Source organism: Xiphophorus hellerii, chromosome 3, assembly GCF_003331165.1.
Source record: "Xiphophorus hellerii strain 12219 chromosome 3, Xiphophorus_hellerii-4.1, whole genome shotgun sequence".
Classification (NCBI taxonomy): domain Eukaryota; kingdom Metazoa; phylum Chordata; class Actinopteri; order Cyprinodontiformes; family Poeciliidae; genus Xiphophorus; species Xiphophorus hellerii.
Window position 1 is genome coordinate 33245024 of NC_045674.1, and position 18742 is coordinate 33263765.

An 18742-nucleotide genomic window follows, 5' to 3' on the forward strand; every position below is an offset into this window, starting at 1 on the left:
TTCATAGAGTAGGATGAGTAAATATTCTTTAATTTTAATACATGAGGACAATATTTTAACACAGCTGCACCTGAAGTTCCCCTTTTAGTGATTTTACAATCTCCTACTTATTTTCATTCAAGATTTTCACACAAGAAAGCAGCTGAATACTTACTCATTGACTACATTGAGATATTATCTTACTGTTAGTTATTTTAATAAGGGGGAGGGACCTGTTGAATCTCAGGTATTTTGACACACACTCATCTCCTTCAGATTATATTCCTCTTTTAAGCAAACTTAAGCAGATAGAAAGCATGTAGAGCTCTGGACTCTATAATAACATTATTTCCAAGCAAATTATATGTTTTTCTAAAGACAATCTGAATGCCCCTTAATGCAAAGGGTTCTGTAGGACTGATGTAGCCAGATTGAGTTCTAGGATTGAAGTAGAATATGTAAAAGTTTTTTTTTTTTTTTTTCCTTTGGTCAATAAGACCATTAACATTCTTTCTTGCACATCATGTGTCTCCTTACAGAAAACAAAGATCTCTACATACGATAAGATGTGGGAGTTTATGAGCAGTCGGAGGCACTCAGTAATGGTGAAGAATATCGAGGAAGGGATTCACCGTGTACTCACTTCTGACTACGCATTTCTCATGGAGTCTACAACCATCGAGTTTGTAACCCAGCGCAACTGCAACCTCACACAGATTGGAGGCCTTATTGACTCCAAAGCTTATGGGGTTGGAACACCAATGGGTATGTATATCAAAAGTACACTGCATGTCTTGGTGAGGTAAAATGTAGGCTCTTGTTTTTTTCTTGTTACTTGTTTAAATAATTTACTGGATATACACCACATTACTATCAAAGCACTGTCATTCCTCTGGGAGATGTTAGAAAAAGTAAAATAAACATGAGAGAATTTTCATCTTCTTGGAATTAACATACCCACAAATTTAGTGACGTTATTTGACCACAACTATTGAGAATTAAATCAGACATACAGAGGTTAAATGTGCCCCCTTTTCCTGTCCTTTAGTTCCAGAATTCTGTCCATCAAATGAAAATCCTCCCATGTTTATTATACTTTTTCTAATGTCTTCCAGTAGAAGAACCCCAGAAATAATTTTCAAATTGGGATGGATTAATATCTTGGTTTTTATAGAAGGGGGAAAAACAGAGTTAGGTGCAAAATTCAGAGTGAGCCTTCTCTGCATTTAAGAATATTACCTTGCAGTCCATCTTAGACCACTAGCCTGTCTGTGTTCACCAATCTACTCAGCAGGATGGAAAGTTATGGGAGGCACAAGTATGAAAGGCATTCCAATAACAACCATACCTTCAAATAAAAAAATTACAGACACAATTATCCATCTCAGATTACTCAATGCTAGACGTCCTACTAAAGTCATGGCAGGATACCACTAAACTATGCAAATTAGGTGACACTATAATAAGATGCTGTGCTTACGACTCAGATTTTGTACCCAACAAGAATTATGCAGACTTTATAAGAATGGTATCAAAGTGCTTATTCACCTACTTCTCATTTACTCATAAGGGGATACTGCAAAGCTTTGAGTCTTTGAGAAATAAATATGGTCTGGAACACAAAGACCTGCAAATTAGACAATGCTATACTCAGAATCTGAGTTTCATGTCAGTATTGGTTTTGAATTTGTAAAAGTGTTTTTGTCAATGCTTGAAAGAAAATCATACACTGAAATAATAACGAGACATTACAATGGTATACAACTATTTAAACAAGGAAACAAAGCCTGACCCATCAAAAAATAGTCAGAAAATTCTAATTTTTTAGAACTAGGATCTTCATAAAGCCTTGAAGCAAAATCAAAAGTTTTTTTTTGCCATATCATTTATTTTATGATGTACTTTTTGTATCACATTTGATACAGCAGGCTTTTCTTAGAACTTTTGGCTCACAACAATGTGAGTTTTAGATGCAAAAACAAATGTTGCCTTTAACATTTAGAAAATATGGAACACTCTAGGAAGTTTTTCTCTTAGTTTTTTTTTTTTTCCACCAACAACATTTTACAGCCATTTATTTCATATCGTGGTAGGAACCAAAAGAGTTTCTGTCCTTGTTCAGGCAACGCTGTACCTTATACTTTTTACAGTAGATGTGTGCAAGGTGATTTCCAGAACAGTTCTTGCATCTCTGTTGGGCTTCCCATGTTGGAAAATGATCAATGCCATTCTTTCTCACATCAAGAGGCACTCTGCAGCTTGGTCTTCTACAGGGTGCCATTGAAGTCGCTTCAGGGGAGGAAAGTGGTCTACCATAGTTGATTTTGACCTTTCCTGCACTTGTAGAAAAAGCGCCAACTAAAGCATTTTAGGTTGTAGCTTCAGCTAATCTCTTCTGTTGAGGTTTCAAGCATTGATGATGGTTACTGTAACAGTGTGCCACTAGATGTACAGTACAGACCAAAAGTTTGGACACAACTGTGTGTCCAAACTTTTGGTCTGTACTGTACATGTAACATCTTCAGGATCTAAAGCCGAACTTCAAAAATGCTGATATTATATCAAGAAGAGCAACACCACCCATTAACTCTTGTGCTTTATCAATGGCTGGCTTGAGAACCATGTCATGAGTTTTGGAGTGGATGGAAGACTGCTTCATGAGGAATGGAAATGAATTGAAGAGTGGAAGAGGGTGAATGGACTTCAGAGTGAACCAGGACAACAACCTAATTGTGATCTAGTATGACAGGCAGTGAACCTATTTCTTCATTTGTTGGCATTGAACCAATGGAAAATGTTCTGCAATTCCCTGGAGCATTTCATCAGTGGCAAAGTGCTTGAATATATGTATGGAGTGATGTGACACCTGTTCTTTGAGCCTTCCTCAACCCTGGCAGTGACATCAACATATGGAACTTGACAGTATTTTCTCCATTTGTATTATTTGCTTTTCACATTAGTCTTCACTGATTCATTTCTGACTATGTCCAGGGTAGTTGTTTGGACCTGGGTTACACTTTGATCATTATAGTCTTCATCATAGTTGGTATGTGAATATCTTTTATCATGCATGGCCGGGGGAGTCCAGTCCTCATCATAATCCTCATCATCTTCTCCTTACTGCTCTATATAGCTTGAATTGTCACACATTATCATGTTGATGACTATTCAAAGTATTTTCTTTCTCTCCCTCTTCTTCCTGTACTCTTTTTTTTTATCTAAAATATATATAAATAACTAGCCGATACACAATAAAGATTATGGTTTTAGAATAACTACTATTATAAAAAAAAAAAATTATTTTGAAATTAATTTTGACATTTAATTATAATTATTGAGTAAACAAAAGCTTGTGGCTGAATTGTGGCTGGTATGAAATTGATTACTTTATAAAAATATTACATTACTGTTCAGTGATAAAGCACCTTAAATACCTGCAGTATCAAATATGATCCATCAAATATGATACCTACAGTATCAAACACACATTTTAACACGATTTAAATGTAATATAACAAAAAACATTTTTAAGTAATAGTCCATTATTTCAAAACATAAAACATTACTTTAAAAAAGTTAATAACAATATATATATTATTTTTACTGTAAGTTGTCTAAAATTGGCAAAGACATTCCTGGGAAACGCGTATGACCGATTTTATGTGAGACGACATTTTGAAAAGAGAACAAAACGTTTTCTCTGCCTGCAGTGCAAATGTATACAATAGGTTTTTTGGGTACGCATTGATCATGGTATAAAAAATAAAGACCACAGAAACTTATGCATTATTTATGATACAAATGGCAATATAGGGTTAGAAGAAGTGGGAAAAGTGAAAATACCTAAGGAAAATTGGAAAAAAGGGTTAGGGGTTGGGATTAATACACAAATACATTGGATGTCTACTGGGACAAACTCATGGTGAGAATTTGGATAGAAGAATGTGGTAAGATTTTTTATGACACCAGCTCAAAAACAATGAGAGGCTTGTTGGAGACTCTGGTACTGCTAAAGCCAATCACTGCCATATTTTTTGAACGTCATAAACATTAACATATTTGGCTCAAATATTCCCTCAAAGTGGGAGATCATACACTCACCAACCACTTTATTAGGTACACCTTGCTAGTACTAGCAAGGTAAAGCCTAATAAAGCCTTAAGAATCCTTCATGGAATAGATCCAACAAAGTACTAGAAACATTCCTCACAGTCTGGTCCATAATGACATGATAGCATCACACAGTTGCTGCAGATCTGTCGGCTCTTGTTCCACCACATCCCAAATGTTCTCTATTGGATTGAGATCTGGTGACTGTGGAGGTCATTTGAGTTCAGAAGCTGAGAGGGAAAATGTTTGAGCCAAAGTCATCAATATACAGTGAGGAAAATAAGTATTTGAACAACCTGCAACTTTGCAAGTTCTCCCACTTAGAAATCATGGAGGGGTCTGAAATTTTCATCTCAGGTGCATGTCCACTGTGACAGACATAATCTAAAAAAAATGTTTTTAATAATTATTAATTCAAGTACAGTTAACTCATTGTTGTATCCCAGAAACCAGTCTGAGATGTTTTATGACACGGTGCAATATCCTGCTGGAAGTATCCATCAGAAGATGGGCACACTGTCGTCATAAAATGATGGACATGGTCAGCAACAATACTCTGGTAGGCTGTAGTGTTGACATGATGCTCAATTGGTACTAATGGACCCAAAGTGTGAAAGGAAAATATCCCCCACACCACTGCACCACCAGCCTGAACCGTTGATACAAGGCAGGATGGATCCATGCTTTCATGTTGTGGTTTTCTGCTGCTGTAGCCCATCCGCCTCAAGGTTTGACATGTTGTGCATTCAGAGATGCTCTTCTGCATACCTCAGTTGTAATGAGTGGTTATTTGAGTTACTGTTGCCGCTCTATCAGCTCAAACCAGTCTGGCCATTCTCCTCTGACCTCTGGCATCAACAAGAGATTTGCACCCACAGAACTGCCGCTCACTGGATTTTTTTTCTGACCATTCTCTGTAAACCCCAGAGAAGGTTGTGCGTGAAAATCCCAATAGATCAGAAGTTTCTGAAATACTCAGACCAACCATGCCATGTCACCTTTCTTCCTCGTTCTGATGCTCAGTTTGAACTGCAGCAGATCATCTTGGTCATGTCTACATGCCTAAATGCATTGAGCTGCTGATTGGTTGATTCAACATTTTCATTAATGAGCAGTTGGGCAGGTGTACCTAATAGAGTGGCCAGTGAGTGTATATCTGGGAGACCTGACTCTGGACCATTGGGATGCACATGATAAAAACATGACTTTACATGATGTTAGTGGTCAGCGAAAAAAGCACTAACCAAAAAGTGGTTAAAGACTGAGCCAGATTGCATTGATGACTGGATTGGCACATAATATATTCACAATGGAAAAACTGTCCTATTCCAATAGATATTTTATTCATTTTGGAGTAAATGAACACAATATGTAAGACCTGACTATGTAATTACTGATCTTTGAATTTAGTCATTTATTCAATTTGCCCCATTCCTTCTCAACACTCTTGGTTTTTGATTTTTCAAAACCATGCATCACCTCCTCCTCTTCCCTTTCTTCCCCCCATTTATTTTAATTTCTTCAAAAAATAAAACAAAATTAGAAAAACAAATTATGTATTGGAGATATGTTTTGTATTGTTTGTGTATTTTTCCAAATAAAGTGAAAAAAAAAGTTATTAGGGGGCAGCATTACACAAATGTTGCTGCCAGTCAAAGCGTGAATGCATTTGGCAATTGCATCGTACTTACCTAGCATACGCACATCAGAAAAGTGGCAGTGGCTCTGTGTGATAAAACCGGGCTCCAGGTGGCTAATGAGCCGAAAATAGCCTCTGTTGTTGATGAGCTGGTAGTCAAGTGCCATCATTTAGATTATTAGATCTCAAATTACTTCAGCCTTTGTATCCTCTCAAGCTAATTTTCTTGTTTTGTGAAAAGCTTGGAATTGGATTTGCGTTTGAAGGACGTCTTGTTGCTACCATCGTTAGCATTGCGGGTGTCCTAAAACACTTTAATACTCCGTCAAAGGGATGGTTGTGTTTAAGTTGGGTGTTCAAATTTGATGTGTTAAAGGTTTGCTGTTTTTCTTTCAACTTTCTTTCAACATTTGTTAAACAAAGCCAGAATATTGTCTTCCTTTAATCCTCTAATAAAAAATATGTAGTTCCAAACTAAAGTCATTATGTCCTCTGTTTACTGCTGGGCTGCATTCATATGGTGTTGGACCTTTCCAGTTTGGGATTTTTTTCTGACCTTCTGTTTATAGATATGTTGTTTGTGAACATCCTTGGGTATTGATATATTGCTTTATAACCATTATAAAAATTATGACATACGTTTTCTGATATAAGGGAATTTTAAAATGACTTATTTCCAGTAAGAAAGTTGTTTTCTCCAATTACATCGACACCACTTGAACTCCATGCAGGTCTCATGCAAGAGTGGGAGAGCTTGATTAAAATAAACAAAAATACCCACACCACAGAACACGTTATCTGTGCTATACATTATGATATTGTTATGAAATTGGACAAATCATTTTTATGCACCCCTATTGTGTTCAATAGGTGCTTACATTAGCTCTTCTGTCTGAAATCCAGTTTTAAATATTCCGTATTTTAAGGACTATAAGCTGCTACTTTTTTACCACACTTTGAACCATGAAGCTTATAGCCCAGTGTGGCTTCTCTGTTGATTTTTCTTCAACCACCAGGGGGCTCTTTAGCAGGAAGTGAATCATTGGAAGTCAAAATTGGAACTCAAAGAAGAAAGTACTAAGTTTTATTTAGAACAAGCACATGCTAGCAGCAGGCAGGTCGGAGAAATATTTTCAAACTCATACCCCCTCATCATGGAAACCACAGAAAGAAGTTCATATGATGCAGCTTTTAAATTGTGGGCTAAAGATCTGACAGTCCAGGAGGGAAATAGAGCCGCTGGTAAATAGAGTCTGGTAAACTCGGCTTGAACGAATCCATGGTTCGGCGTTGGAGACGGAGGGCTGCGTCCTTAATAGCAGACTTATTAAGGATGCAGCCCTCCGGCTTATAGCCCAGTGTGGCTTACATATGTACATTTCCAGTTTTTAAAAAAAAACTTTGTGGGTACAGCTTATAGTGTGGCACGCTCTATAGTCTGGAAAATACAGTAGAATGTGCTACATGTATTTTTTATTTTATTCAGAAAAAGGAACATTGGACATTCCTGGATGGAAGGATTTCTGTTTCAATTTTGCTAGGAATATGTTGAAGAAACATGGTGCATTTCCTCCTACAGTCCACAAAACAATTGTGAGATCAATGACTATGATTCTGACTTGATAATGGAAGTGAGAATGGAGAGGAGTTTGTTTAATTGGCTTCTGTAAAGGACTTGCAAGCTGTCCACGAGTTATCCTGCCCCTTCCCAGTGGCATCTGAAATAGACTGCTGGCTCATGGTGGCCAACTCCATCAAATGACCAGATAGTAGTAATCTGTATGTCTCTTATATTTAATTCTGAGTAAGGTTTTGAAACCTTGTAGAGACTGTAGTCCCACAGTCACATATTCTTTAAACAATTGCTCACTGTGGGGGATATATGATATCCAGTATGAGCTTCCAGATGAATGAGGAAAATGTCCTTGAGGAGTGTGCATGTTGGAGAGGTCATGTGCTGCTGCTTGTGTATTCTCTGTTGGTCAGCCACAAAAGGTAATTTGAGTGACTGTTTAGCGTTGGAGGGAGGCAATATTTGCTTTGGGTGATTGCATTTCTTGACTGATGCAGTCCCTTCTGAGGTTTTCTGCAGTGTGTGTCTGTGCACGAGAGTGTATGCATGTATTAGACTAAGGTATGGAAGCCTTTGGAAAATTTTCATATATCTTTCATTTTTTATTGTGGTTATTTGGATTTATTTAATTCATACCTGTTTCACTAAAAGAAAAAAGACAGAAACCTAAAAGCAATGAAAGTCTGAAAAGGAAGTGTTTTCATATGGCAGCATGTGCATAGCAGGTTGTAAAGAACTGCATTTGCATCACCTCTCCCTTGTGAACAGTTCTTGTGTCGTCAGAACGAGGTATTTGAATAGATTTCCCACCCTTTTAGTAGTCTTTGCCATATGTTCACCAATGTACTATAAAGCAACCTGTTCAGCAAATATCACAGTGACCCAAGCAGAGTAGGCATCAGCCAACATTAGCACCTGGACACTGTTAAAGCCAAGTGTCCAGCTCTGACTCTAAGTTAGAGCTCATTCAAATGATGTGTTCACAGCATTAAACTTCTACTGGGAAGACAATATTTAGATTTATGAAGTGGTTTGGTAAACCACAGATGGACTGTTTGATAAAGCAAAACAACAGAAGAAATATTTTTTGGTACACAGTCATTACTAAATATTGACCACAACTACATAAAATGACAAACCTTTGTCCTCATTATATGATAATAAATCAGACTAAACTTTTCCTTTGCATTCATTTCAGTTAGGATTTCTGATGCCTAACCCCAGGAATCATTGGGCAAGGGGCACAGAGTATAAAGGTCGCCACTCTATTATAGGGCATCACAGAAACACAAGACACACACATAGGGACAGATAAAATTAACCAGTTCACCTATCAGTCATGTTTTTAAACTGTGGGAGGAAGATGGAGTACCTGACAAGAACCCAAAGAGAGAACTTGCAAACTCGAAAAACAGTGGGCTGTGCAGGCCCTCTAAAATGATATCTTTGTTAAATTGTAAAATAATGAGGGAATTATTTTAGATGAGTAACGCTCAAAATGGAGAACCCAAATTTCTGCCAGAACACAATAGTAAAACATTGAATGGTTTACTGAGAATATGAATGTGTGGGAACGGGAAATTACGAACAGCAGGACAGAGAAACTGGCTAGTGGTTTGTAATAATCTTGATGTCAAGAGCTCAAAAGGAAAGCCATCAACCTTCTCAAAATCCGTGGGAAACAGGGACAGAATCTTGGTTCCTCTGCGAGACTATGGTGAGTAGGCAGTGGTAAGGTGTCGTCTCTGGGAGTGTTGGTTGCCGTGAACAGAACACCTCAGCTGGATGGTGGTAACTGATCCAGAGCACAAACTCTGGTAGCACAGTGGTCTTATCCAAGGGTCAGGCAAGAATAAGGAGTCAGGGCACAGAAACAGGTAAGGCACATGAAGGCAATCTCAGGTTGAGAGATCCAGGGACGAGGCAGAAGTCGAGAGGCAGAAACAGGGACATGTCTAGATAACAGAAGCCAGTGGAGTATTCGACTGGACAAGGAAAGACAGGGAAATCCAAAGGACAAAACATAGTCATGAACGTGGTCAGGAAAAGAGGGAAATGCTGGATTTAAAACGTCTGGAACCGTCTGCCTACCAGAGAGCTAAATATAACTGCAGGAGAACAGGTAGATGACTTGAGCATTATTTCACTGCAGCACAGCAGCATGCAGGTGGACCAGATGAGCTTGATCGCAAAGATGAGAGAGCTTAGCGAGATAACAGAGTAGGCGGATGGGCTAGAACAGGGGTGGGCAATCCTGGTCCTCGAGGGCCGGTGTCCTGCAACTCTTACATGTCTCCCTGGTCCAACACACTTGAATCCAACAGCTGAATCACCTCCTAAGTGCAATCAAGTTCTCCAGAGTCCTGCTAATGACCTCATTGTTTGACTCAGGTGTGCTGAAGTAGAGATACATCTAAAAGTTGCAGGAGACCGGCCCTCGAGGCCCGGAGTTGCCCACCCCTGGGCTAGAATCATAACAAGATGATTATCCAGATGCAGAAGTTTCCATCAGTTTCCTTAGTCTTAAGTAAAATTGTCTTTTAAACTGTAAGACTTTGGTGAAAAAGTTTGAGTATCTTATTGGTAGCTTCTCTCTATAGTTGGTTGGACTTTTTGGTCAATTCCTCCTGACACAACTGATGTGTGATTCAGGTTTGTAGACCACCTTGCTCACATGCATCTTTTCAGCTTTGCCCATAAAGGCATCTCAATCGCGGCTTTATATTGTTCCATTTGAAATATTGACTCTTGTTATATTCGTGTTTGATAATGACCAGGCGTCTTGTATTGCTCAGACACTTTTATTAAAGTCTCTTATCATACGTCTGCTCACACAGGTTTCTTACAGGTGTGTCACCCAAGACTCTCTCACTCTGTTGTTCTATTCTTTACATTTATGCATTCACATGAACTCATGATCGCCACCTAGTGGGCATAAGTATAATTCATTCAATCATCACATCCTCCTTTCTTTAAAGTAAGAATGTTACAAAAGAAAGTTCAAAGAATAACATACATTGTATGAGACAGATAAAACACTGAATTACAAAATACAGACATTTCAACTTAGACATTTCAACTTTTCCCCTTTTTTTTTTTTTTACAAGTTCAGTCTATCAGGTTTTTTCACCACTCTGGTAGATCTTCTTAACACAGGTGGATCATCCCTAATACTGTCCATGTTGCAATGTGTTTCAGTTATAGGAATAATCGGAGAGTCCTTTGAATCTTCATTCGACTCATCAACAGGCTCTAATGGAATTTTCAACAAACTGCGACGATTTCGTCTCAAAACTTGTCCATCTTCAGTTTTCACTTCAAATGAACGTGGAGCTACTTCCTGCAGAATAGTTGCCTTAGTATTCATTCGACTCATCAACAGGCTCTAATGGAATTTTCAACAAACTGCGACGATTTCGTCTCAAAACTTGTCCATCTTCAGTTTTCACTTCAAATGAACGTGGAGCTACTTCCTGCAGAATAGTTGCCTTAGTATTCCATCCCTCATCATCCTGAATCCTTACTGGGTCCTTGTATGACAATGTGGGTAGAATCTTAGCTGATCTGTCATAATATGACTTTTGTTTTACTTTCTGCTTTCGTAACCTGTACTCCAACTTTGACGATTTCTTTGCACCTTGTTCATTACTGTCATAACTTGGCAGAGTTGTACGAATCTTCCGATTCATCAAAAGTTCAGCAGGTGAAAACCCACATTGCAACGACGATGATCTGTAGCTTAATAAAGCTAAATACGGATCAGAGTTACTATCTGCAGCTTTCTTCAGAAGTTGCTTAAGAATATGAACACCTTTCTCCGCTTTTCCATTCGACTGTGCATAATGTGGACTTGATGTTACATGCTTAAAATCATACTGTTCTGTAAACTTTTGCCATTCTCTGCTACTAAAACATGGTCCATTGTCACTCACCACAATATGTGGAATGCCATGCCTTGCAAAGATTGATTTAGCATGTGTTATGACACAATTTGATGACATATTAGCTAATAGAGCCATCTCTGGATAATTTGAATAGTAATCAATGATCACTAAATAGTCTTTACCAGAGGTGTGACCAAGTCACTGTGTTGCAAGTCTCAAGTAAGTCTCAAGTCTCTGTCCTCAAGTCCGAGTCAAGTCTCAAGTAAAGACAGGCAAAAGTCGAGTCAAGTCTCAAGTCAGGAACCTTTAATTTCAAGTCATTTCGAGTCGTTTTTATTTTATTTTTTTTTTATAATTTGCAATTATACATAGAATTCAAATAATAGACCATTTGTTCTTTTTAAAATATGTATTTGAGGTTCATTTGTGATCCTCTTATTCATCTGGTATTCTTCAAATCTGTCAGAAGTAAACAGATGTCAGAAAATAAATTACCGCCTTTCATGAATTACATTTGACTTCAGTTTACTCCTTCTATTCATAAATAAACATCAACACTACAACAATCAAAGTTTTCAAAAAATGAAATAAGTATAAATGAAGTAATCACAAGTAAACTCAGGAAGGTCTGGTGCATTTATTTTTCTGCTTTTATTTCTAAGTATGTTAGTTTCAGTCCTCCGTAAATATGGGACAGATATTCTAAACACAAAATTTATTTGGGACAGTCACTGTATTTGGTCTTTTTTTTTTTTTTCCCAGCAAAGCTATACTACTTGGAAATGGGTTCTGTGCGACATGTGACAGTCACGCCGGTCAGTGCATTAAGTCAAAAACAGTTGACTTAATGCACTGACTGCAGTAAACAATATATTGTCAATATAATTTCCCAACGTAGATGTCTTCAAATACACCAGATACTAGACCCGGCTCATCATCATGATGGGACAGAGAGATTCTGTTCCCTGTGTTCAGGTCCAGAATCTGCTTTCTGTTCCAGAGCCCCGCTCACTATCCACCGGCTTCCTGAGCTAACACGGTGCACATTATTTGTGGAGGCATTTGAAGGACCGGATTTATGGTAAATCATCACCAATTTAACCCGGAGTACACATGCTAACACGAAGTTAGCTAAAGTCAACTATCTTACAGCAAAAGAAAAGTGCCACCTACCGATCTTTGTGAAGCTTCAAATGCCGGACAAAGTTGGACGTCGTGGCATCTCCATCCGATATTCTCTTCTTGCATGTTTTACAAGTTGCAGTTCGTTTTTTAGTCGAAAGTTCATAACCTACGTAGCCAAAAGAAATTACTCGCGGAAGCATATTCAAGCGGTTATTTCGTATTTCGTTCCCTGAGCTCTGTAGCTTTGCCGCGTTTTTTTAAACGTCCAAATCCTGTTAATTTGATTGGTTGTGCTGCAGCTACGTACACATACATACATAAGGAGAGAGGAAAAACATAGTGACGGTCTGCGCATATTGATACGGAATGAGTGAAATTAATTAATGATGCCACTTTATAAATAATGTGTTTTAAATTTTAAGACTTTGAGTAAAAAATATCAAGTCTTTTCAAGTAAACAGCTTCAAGTCGAGTCAAGTCCCAAGTCAATGGCATGAAAGTCAAAGTCAAGTCCGAGTCTTTGAGCATTTTTTCAAGTCAAGTCTCAAGTCGTGATTTTAACGACTCGAGTCTGACTCGAGTCCAAGTCATGTGACTCGAGTCCCCACCTCTGGTCTTTACCCTTAAAATGAAACAAATCCATTCCCACTTTCAGCCATGGTGATGTAGGAATGTCAGTTATTATCATAGGTTCTTTGCTCTGTTTGTTTCTAAATGTCTGACATGTTTCACATTTGCTTATTAGTACCTCAATGTCCTTATTTAGTCCAGGCCAGAAAACTGATTCCCTAGCTCTTCTTTTACATTTTTCAATGCCTAGATGACCCTCATGAATCCGCTGTAGAATGTCCTGTCGTAACTCTTGTGGAATTACAATCCTGTTGTTTTTCAGTAATAGTCCATTCACAACACTTAAATCAGCTTTAACATCGAAAAACTGTGAACATGAGCCTATTGGCCATCCTTCATCCATATTCTGTATGACCAACTGTAACTCTGTGTCTTTAGCTGTTGCCTCAACTATTTGCTGTAACTTTCCATCTGACACAGGCAACACAGTGGACACCAAATTCACATGACACTGAATATCCTCTTCAGTTGAACTCACACTAATGTCTGTAGGGGCTCTAGACAGAGCATCAGCAAGAATCAGATGTTTCCCTGGAGTGTAGATCAATGTAAATTCATACCTCTGCATCTTCATCATAAGTCTCTGAATCCGTGGTGACATCTCGTTTAGATGTTTTCTTATGATGGCAACCAAGGGTCGGTGATCTGTTTCAACTACAAAAGATGGCAGACCATACACATAGTTATGAAACCGTTCTAGTCCATAAGCCAGCCCCAAGCATTCTTTTTCTATTTGAGCATATCTGCATTCAGCTTTGGACATGGCTCTGGACTTATAAGCCACTGGCTTCCATTGTTCATTCTCAGCCTGAAGAAGAACTGCTCCAAGCCCATCTTTTGAGGCATCTGTAGATAGTTTTATTTTTTTAGTTGGATCGTAGAAGGTGAGCACCGGTTCCGTAGTCAGATATTTTTTTAATTCCTTCCACTCTTGTTCATGAACTTCTGTCCACTGGAATTGATTATCGTTGTACAGGAGTCTGCGAATGTTTGTCATCTTTGCACTCAAATTGGGAATGAATTTTCCTATAAAATTAATCATCCCCATGATGCGCAGGACACCCGTTTTATCGACAGGCGGTGGCATCTTCAAGATGGCTTTTATTTTATCTTCATCTGGTTGAACACTTTGGGCAGATAGTTTGTCTCTGAGAAACATAATTTCTTTGACGCCAAACTCACATTTATTTTTATTGCGCTTCAGTCCATTTTTCTGTATGCGCGCCATGATGCGTTTCAATCTGTCATTGTGTTCTTGAGCTGTTGATCCCCAGATAATGATGTCATCAATATAGACTCTCACTCCTTCCAAGCCTTCTATGATTTGCTCCATCGCTCTGTGGAATATTTCTGGTGCTGATTTGATCCCAAAAGGAAGTCTTAGAAAACAGTATCTTCCAAAAGGTGTGTTAAAGGTACAATACTTGGTACTGCTTTCATCCAGCTTTACTTGCCAGAACCCTTGTGCTGCATCCAACTTGGTGAAATATCTTGCTCCAGCCATCTCACTGATTATTTCCTCTCGAGTGGGTATTTGATAATGTTCTCTCCTAATGTTCTCATTTAGATCTTTTGGATCCATGCATATTCTCAATTCTCCATTCTTCTTCTTGGTAATCACTATGGAATTAACCCAATCGGTGGGTTCTTCCACTTTCTGAATGACTCCCAACCTGGTCATTCTGTCCAACTCATTTTTCAACTCCTCTCGCAGTGGTGCTGGAATGCGACGTGTAGCATGCACAACAGGTTGAGCGCCCTCTCTCAGCTGAATCTTGTATGTGCAGGGTACAGCACCTAATCCTTGAAAAACATCCTCATAATCCTGAAGCATTGCATCAACAGGGTTATTAGATTCATTCAATTCAGTGTTTATGTGATACACTCTTTTCACCAGTCCAAGTTCCTCACATGATTTATCACCTAAAAGTGACTCACGATCTTCTTTTACAACTGAGAAGAACACAAGATGTTTTGTTCCTTTAACTGTCACATTCAGCTGACATGTACCAATGCACTCAATTGATTGTCCATTATAGTCTCTTAGACCCGACGTTATTTCTTTTATATGAGGTTTTACTTGCATTTCTTTTATATCAGACATGCTAATGAGATTCGCCTTAGCACCTGTGTCCAATCTGAACTTAACTGTGGTTCCATTTATTAACAAAAGAATTGTCCATTTATCATCTCTGTCAACACACTGCACTTTTTCTGACTCATTTTCACAATTCACAACACCAATAAAGAATGTGTCACTTAGGTCAGTTTCCTCTACTAAGTTTACACGATTCCTCTTCTTTTCTTCTGTCCTCTTCATAAAGCATTGCTTTGCAAAATGATTCTTTCCACTGCAATTTAAACACTGCTTACCATAAGCAGGACATTGTCTCACTTTATGCCGTGATCCACAGCGCTTACAGTTGATAACGGCTTCCTCTGGCAGCTGCCTCCTCAGTGCATTACCGTTTCTTTTGGCAGGACACCGCTCCTACTGCCGCTGCTCCGTCACTGAACTGTGAAGTAGTTCCTGTTGAAAGTTCAGAAAATGTCCTCACTTGCTGCAGAGACAGTTCGCTCGCCCGACACATCTTTACAGCTGTTTCCAGGGTCAGTTCCACTTCTCTCAGCAGTCTTTCTCTGAGCTTCCCATCACTTACACCAAAAACGATCTGATCTCTAATCATCAAGTCCTTCAGCAGGCCAAAATTGCATGACTGAGCTTTTACTTTCAGATCTGTCAGAAAGTTATCGAATGGTTCATGCTGAGTCTGCATTCGGGAACGAAACACGTATCTCTCATAGCATTCATTCTTCTTAGGTGAACAATGATCATCAAATTTACTTAGCACAACATCCAACTTTTCTTTGTCGTCTGGTTCATCAAACACAAATGTGTTGTAGACTTCCAAAGCCTGCGCTCCCGCTATGGTCAGCAACATCGCTACCTTTCTTGGCTCCGGCTTTGTCTCCAAACCCATTGCGGCGACATATAGTTGAAAACGTTGTTTGAAGGCACGCCAATGCTCATCCACGTTTCCCGTCAGCTTCAAGCTCTCCGGTGGTTTCAGCTCCATGGTCGGCCTCTCAGTTCACTCCTGACACCATGTTATATTCGTGTTTGATAATGACCAGGCGTGTTGTATTGCTCAGACACTTTTATTAAAGTCTCTTATCATGCGTCTGCTCACACAGGTTTCTTACAGGTGTGTCACCCAAGACTCTCTCACTCTGTTGTTCTATTCTTTACATTTATGCATTCACATGAACTCATGATCGCCACCTAGTGGGCATAAGTATAATTCATTCAATCATCACAACTCTGTTGTCCTTAAGTCACTTTGTCAATAATTTGGCAGTTGTTTGTTTGAAATATTTTAGAGTTGAGATGGTTTTTTCAGGTTTGCAAGTTTCTCAATCACATTTGTCATTATGAAACACAAATTTTATTTTCTGTATTCAAGTGTAGTTTCAGTTAATACATCACCCCGCCCCAAAGTTATTATGAGAATTTCTGTTCCTAATTATTTCGCAATAGAAAATGGTTGGTTCTGCGATTGCAGATTTCACTTTTTCGTGTCCTTTCATGACCTAATATGAGACAAATAATCTGTGAAAAAAATTAAGCTCCTCTGCCTTTGCCTTATGGAATTCCTGTCATCTACACAAATACACTGTGTTACATCCCCAAGGCAGCCTGAGGGTATGAGGGGGAATGTAACAAAAGACCAGGGAATGAAGAGGCAAAACTAGGATGATATAGTTAATGTTTTATTTAAACCAAAAATAATCCAAGAAGAATCTTGAGCAGGGGTGGGCAATCCTGGTCCTCTAGGGCCGATGTCCTGCAACTCTTAGATATTTTCCTGGTCCAACACACTTGAATGGGCTCTTTGCACCTCAGCTTCCGCGTTTGGGGAAAAGCGGCTCAATCTTTTCCGATCTATTAAAAAAGGCTCTTTACACTGGGTGTTTGCAGGGCTTGTCCAAGGTAACAATTAATGATGTACATCAATCCGAAGCCCCGACAAGTAAGCTGGAGAAAGGTTTTAAGATGTTCGCCTCGTTATACACAGATATGAAGGTGAGTTTTACTTTCTTTAAACTTTGTGGCTAACATTAGCTTTAGCTTATGCTAGACATTTTCTTGTAAAAATGTGCTATTTAAGTATCTAAACATTTTTCATCCATTCTAACGGACAATGTTTTTACCTTGTTTTCAAGTATATTACGTACATTTATTGTCGTTAGTGTCAGAGACCAAGTAAGGAGGGATTTTACGGTTCAGGCTTTTTGCTTCTGAAGCCTGAGGAACAACAAGCCCATAGCTTTGTTAAGCTATGGGCAGCTCTGGTGTCGGAGTTCTAGTTCAGCTGACGGTTCAGGTTCAAAGTTGTTGCTTTTAGAAAAATATGGCCGTGTTCCTTAAGGTCTCCGTGTTACTTCGCTTTATTAGTTTTGCATGCTTCTTGTGAAGCAGGACGGTGTTTACAGCAGTGTGTACAGGCAGATCAGTTGCTCGGCTGTCTGGCTCTGGTCTGCTCTCTCGTTCCCATAAACTCTCTTTCAGGCTGAATACAGAAGTGATTCCATGGAAATAACACAGGAGGCTCCTTTACCTTCTTCTTTAGGCTGAAGAAGTTGATCCAGAGAGAAGTGAAGGCTGTAAACTTTGCTGTGCGGCGTTAGCTTTAACTGGTAGCGACGAATATTCACAAGCCACCGTCTTCTTAATTCAGCACCGCTTGGAAATCCATGAAAACTTAAAAGCCCATTATATTAGGAAGACAACAATGTTCAAAGTATTGTTTTATTTGCGTCTGAAATAAGACTTTGTCTTTTCTAGCTGTCATGGTAACTCAAAGCGGAAAAAAGAGAGCCGCATTTGCGCATGCGGTTGTGACGGCAGGTGCAAAGAGCCCATTGAACAGCTGAATCACCTCCTAAGTGCAGTCAAGTTCTCCAGTGTCCTGCTAATGACCTCATTATTTGACTCAAGTGTGTTGAAGTAGAGATACATCTAAAAGTTGCAGGAGACCGGCCCTCTAGTCCTGAAGTTGCCCACCTCTGATCTTGAGGGTGGAAGGGAAAAACCTGGGAGAGACTATGACCATCATAGCTTCATAAACAAGGCCCCACTCAGCTGCAAACCTGCAACAAAGGAATAAATGGACACACTTTCCCTTCAATATACCAGCTTCCATCAAACCACCCCAAAACTACAGCCCTCATGCTGCCCAGTTGGTGAAGAGGCCCTGAGATTAGTTCCCCACCTAGCTTTATACTCTGCTCATTAAGAGGCAGAGTGGAACCAGCTGCAGGAGCTCAGCAGCAACCTGAAATGGGGAAACGTACATGCAGTCACCACTGCACTTAACAACCGCTACCAGTCAAAAACAACCAAACATAGCCAGGAGGAAGGTCTTAGCACTGTCAATCACCCTTGTGTATGTGCTGCTCACATCCTTCCCCACACTCTCTGCTACACTATAGGTGGTTCACCATAAGTGAATCTGGCATGATTGCTCAGGCTGGTTAGCATGACCACAATAATGGCAGAAAAACAGCTTTTCTGAACCGTTTAGTTCAGATTCTTTATTGTAAGGAACTGAAGGAACTGACAGTAAGTTGTTTTTCCACCGTTAACACATTTAGGAGCGGCAGTTCTGTGGGCACAAATGCCTTGTTGATGCCAGAGGTCAGAGGATAATGGAGAGTGGTCCGAGCTGATAGAACTGCAACAGTAACTCAAATAACCACTCATTACATCTGAGGTACGCAGAAGAGCATCTCTGAACGCAC

The 18742-nt window shown here is 39.2% G+C and overlaps 1 protein-coding gene across 5 annotated transcripts in view; it reads left to right on the plus strand.

The window, feature by feature from the left end:
• grik2 (glutamate receptor, ionotropic, kainate 2) overlaps positions 1-18742 on the plus strand; it is a 445844-nt gene that overhangs the window by 369286 nt on the left and 57816 nt on the right. For all 5 annotated transcript variants that reach the window (XM_032558115.1, XM_032558116.1, XM_032558118.1 and 2 more), the window contains one exon: positions 519-744. In XM_032558115.1, the coding sequence (XP_032414006.1) occupies positions 519-744 (226 nt within the window). The remainder of the gene's footprint in view (positions 1-518; positions 745-18742) is intronic.